Source organism: Oratosquilla oratoria, chromosome 20, assembly GCF_046742065.1.
Source record: "Oratosquilla oratoria isolate Oo_2021 chromosome 20, ASM4674206v1, whole genome shotgun sequence".
NCBI lineage: Eukaryota > Metazoa > Arthropoda > Malacostraca > Stomatopoda > Squillidae > Oratosquilla > Oratosquilla oratoria.
The window spans coordinates 55,182,089-55,186,142 of record NC_134796.1 but is presented as its reverse complement, the minus strand read 5'-3'; the positions used below and the strand labels follow the sequence as shown (position 1 = coordinate 55,186,142).

The following is a 4,054-nucleotide window of genomic DNA, read 5'->3' as shown; positions in this document are numbered from 1 at the left end:
TACCAGTCACTCAGCCAAACTCACTAGTCATGCACACAGACACAGATATACCAGTCACTCAGCCAAACTCACTAGTCATGCACACAGACACAGATATACCAGTCACTCAGGCAGACTCACTAGTCATGCACACAGACACAGATATACCAATCACTCAGGCAAACTCACTAGTCATGCACACAGACACAGATATACCAGTCACTCAGCCAAACTCACTAGTCATGCACACAGACACAAATACACCATTCACTCAGGCAGACTCACTAGTCATGCACACAGACACAGATATACCAGTCACTCAGCCATACTCACTAGTCATGCACACAGACAGCCAACGGGCTTTCGAGCACTAACGCGACTAACCCAGCCCTCCACAACAGGTCGAAATGGACAACAGGACGGGATCGTCAATGAGCAACAAAGATGCTGCTGATCTCGACGGATGGGATAAAGACCTGGACCAGCCTCCGACGCCCAACTATCTCTCTTCTACCAACTCCTACCTCTACCCAGAGACCTTCACGGGCATCCCTCTGAAGCTGGTAAGAAGGTCTTCGCTTGTTGAGTGGCCGGGGCTTCCTGGAGAAGGTGTCTGCGAAATGCTGTGCGGGACGTTTCCCACAGGTCGTTCCTGTTTGCTAGGAATTTGTTGCTTCTCTGCTTTGTGGATGTGTGTTGTTTATTATTCATTTATTCATTTATGTATTGATTTGTTTGTGTGTTTTATTTATTTGTTCGTTTATTTGTTGGTTTATTTGTTTTATTTTCGTTTATTTATTTATGTGTTTATTTGTTTGGTTTATTATATTTGCTTTGCTTTCTGGCTTTTTCGCTTTCCGCTTCTCGTATTCGTTCTTCATTTCTTCTCCCCGTCTTTCTTTCATAGACTATGTCCTACAAACAACAGACATGCGTACACACGCGCGCACACACACGCACACACGCGCACACACACGGCTCGGTGGCGGATTGGTAAGGCACTGGCCTCACAAGCCGGAGAACCGGGGTTCGATTCCCCGGCCGGGCGGAGATAAGTTGGGTTTGTCTCCTATCACGTGTAGCCCCTGTTCACCTAGCAGTGAGTAGGTACGGGATATTAGTCAAGGAGTTGTGACCTTGCTGTCCCGGTGTGTGGTGTGTGAGTGGTCTCAGACCTACCCAGAGATCGGCAAATAATGAGCTCTGAGCTCACTGCCGTAGGGTGGTGTCTGGCTGTCTCGAACAGAGGCTGCAGCAGATCCGAGGTGAATACACAAAGGGAACTCGCTCACAGATGTTGAATCGGGATATATATATATTTTTTTTTCGAAAAAGAAAAAAGGAAAAAACATTGATATGAGTTTAATCTGTGACTCAAAGACTGTCATGGGTATCATCTTTCTTCGACTTCTTTGGACTCTGAACCTTCTTGACTTTAATTAAATACTCTTTTTTATGAGAAACTGTGAAACACTCACAACGTTTAGTTGCTTTATGAAACTCTAACTGTTTTTTGTTCTCCTTTTTCTTTTTCTTATTATTATTGTTATTATTCTTTTTGTTGCGTTATCTGTTGCGTGCAAGTAGTTGAACCTTTGTTTTTATTATCCTTCTCTTACAGAAAATTTATTTTATTTTATTATTATTATTATTATTATTATCATTATTATTATTATTATTATTATTATTATTATTATTATTATTATTATTATTATTATTATTATTATTATTTTACCCCACAGTTCCTTCAACAGATCACAGAAGGAAGCTTGATAAATGAAAGAAATAAAAAATGAATAGCGACTCTGAGAATAACAACAGAGATGTTGGTACTTTAGTTCAATATTATATTAAAAAAAAAAAAGATGAAGACTATTTTGTGGGGACACTATTTATGATGTATGTGTGCATATATATATATATATGTGTGTGTGTGTGTGTGTGTGTGTGTGTGTGTATGTGTGTGTGTGTGTGTGTGTGTTCCGTTCATGTATGCACATACACATGTACGTATTAACCCATTTCACTTATTCATTCCTTATTGTATTTCAGTGTATTTCATCCTTCAGAGCAACCTCACACAATCAACAACAACAATAACAACTTGTGCCTCACCTCTAACTACTTCCTTTCTTGCAGAACGGCCACCTAGCGGGTAACAACGGTACTTTAGGCTACAACAACTACGCCGAGCACTCCACACTGGGGCTAGGACTTCACCACTCCTCCCCTGTGGGCTATATGTCTGGTACCGGAGGGCTTCTGAACGGTGGCGCCAACACAGGCTCTGGCGCCGGCGCCAACAGCTCCGGTGCATACGACGGCGTCACTCTTCCGCCTTCAAGTAGACACAACCTCTACCGGGGCTTCGGAGACTACGACGGCCAAGAACTTCATGACGGATTTTCCTCGAGGTCCATGTTCAGCACCGCCGGAAACGGGGGAGGTGGAGGAGGAGGTAATGGTAATGGTGGTGGAGGTGGAGGAGGAGGTGGAGGAGGAGGTGGGGGTAATGGTGGAAACGGTGGAGGAAACGGAGCTTCTGGTGTGATGGGTGTCGGTAACGGGGGCATTATTAGTGGAGGCGGAGGCACTGGTGGTCTCGTTGGCTTGAGCAGCGGCACAGGATTGGTCCCGGGCCTCGGCGTCGGGCCCACTTACACTAACGGCTACACCAACCAGAGCTTCAAGAACTCAGCCGTCTCCCTCCCTCTCTCCACCAACACAACGGTCGCCAACAGCCCCACCACCTCGTCCAGCAGCCACGCCAACACGCCTGGCAGCAGCAACACCATTACCGCCAACAACATCAACAGCGCGTCAGCGCCTGGCGGAGTCCCGACTTCCAGTACCACTAGTACGCTTTCTAACAACAGCATCAACAGCAGCGGAGTCCCTCGGTTAGGGATCCCTGTGGACCCCAGCCAATATATTATCCCTCCCAGAACACAGGTCATGCAAGGGGCCTTGGCCACGCATGTCTGAACCAGGTCACCGACGAGGTCACCCTTCTCCATGTACTTTAAAACGTAAAGAGTGTCTCTAGGTCAATTCTCGAAATTTCGTGAAGAAGTGAATACATTAGCAACCAGAACTATAGACACGTACACTCCGTCACTGCTCACGCTTAAGATGTAAAATGGACAGGAGATGGAGGTAGGAAAGGAAAAAGGACGGGAGGAGGTAGGTGGTGGAAATGGAAGAGTGGAGGGAGGAAGGAGGAGAACGTGAAGAGTGAGTTGAGATCGGGTATCTATTAGTCGAGGGCGTTTTTACAAGTGTTTGCGTGTGAGTTGATGTGATAACCTTTCCCAGCCTCCGAGACACAGAAAAACGAAATAAAATGACCTTGCCGACGTGGACGGAAGAAAGGGAGAGTGAGGGAAAGGTAGCGAGTGAAGGAAAAAGAAAGTGAAAGGGTAGGAGAAGTGTGGAGGAAACGGAGAAAAATGGAATCTTCCTCAGGGTGCCAGAAACCTCCTAGCCCAAGCCTCCGACCACCTCGATTTCGGAAGCTTCTTCGAGAAAAAGAGACTCATCGGCGAGGAGACTTCAATGCAACCCCTCCCCCCTCCCCGACCCCCCCCCCCAAAAAAAAAATGAAAATCTTGGAGTGCTCGAAAAAGTGAAAATAAGACACTTTGATTAGAATCTCCAGCAGTACTTTAGAGATGTCTTCGATGTCGAAGATGTCTTCCCGCTTTATATCAATGGTCCAACTGAATGCCAGTGAAATTAAAAGACAAACGAGTTATGTGTATTAATTTAGCGCGCATATACGAAAACGGAAAACAATAACATTGCCACGAGACTGACAGCTATTTAGCTCTCTGCATGTACACGCGTCCATGCGTCTACATGCGATGTGCGTGTGTGTGTTCCTTTGTGTGCGCGTATGTATGTATGTGCATGTACGTTCGTTGGTGTATGTGCACTTGTACAAGGATACCTAAAGCTGTATGTGTGCGTCCGTGAGGCAGCGTAACTATAACTTTGTAGCAGTTTTTGAAGAGATCGCCTTGGAAATAAAAAGAAACTGATTCAAGTAACGAAACTGGAAATAACAGACGAACTG

At 45.6% G+C, this 4,054-nt stretch overlaps 1 protein-coding gene across 4 annotated transcripts in view; it reads left to right on the top strand.

Annotated features, from left to right (window-relative positions):
- LOC143036589 (irregular chiasm C-roughest protein-like) overlaps positions 1 to 3,509 on the top strand; it is a 487,628-nt gene extending 484,119 nt beyond the window's left edge. For 3 of the 4 annotated variants that reach the window (XM_076204146.1, XM_076204145.1, XM_076204144.1), the window contains exons 14-15: positions 381 to 542; positions 2,119 to 3,509. In XM_076204146.1, coding sequence (XP_076060261.1) covers positions 381 to 542; positions 2,119 to 2,964 — 1,008 coding nt within the window. In that variant the 3' untranslated portion in view covers positions 2,965 to 3,509. The remainder of the gene's footprint in view (positions 1 to 380; positions 543 to 2,118) is intronic. The other variant, XM_076204147.1, reaches the window with a different exon arrangement.
- The last annotated feature ends 545 nt before the right edge of the window (positions 3,510 to 4,054 follow it).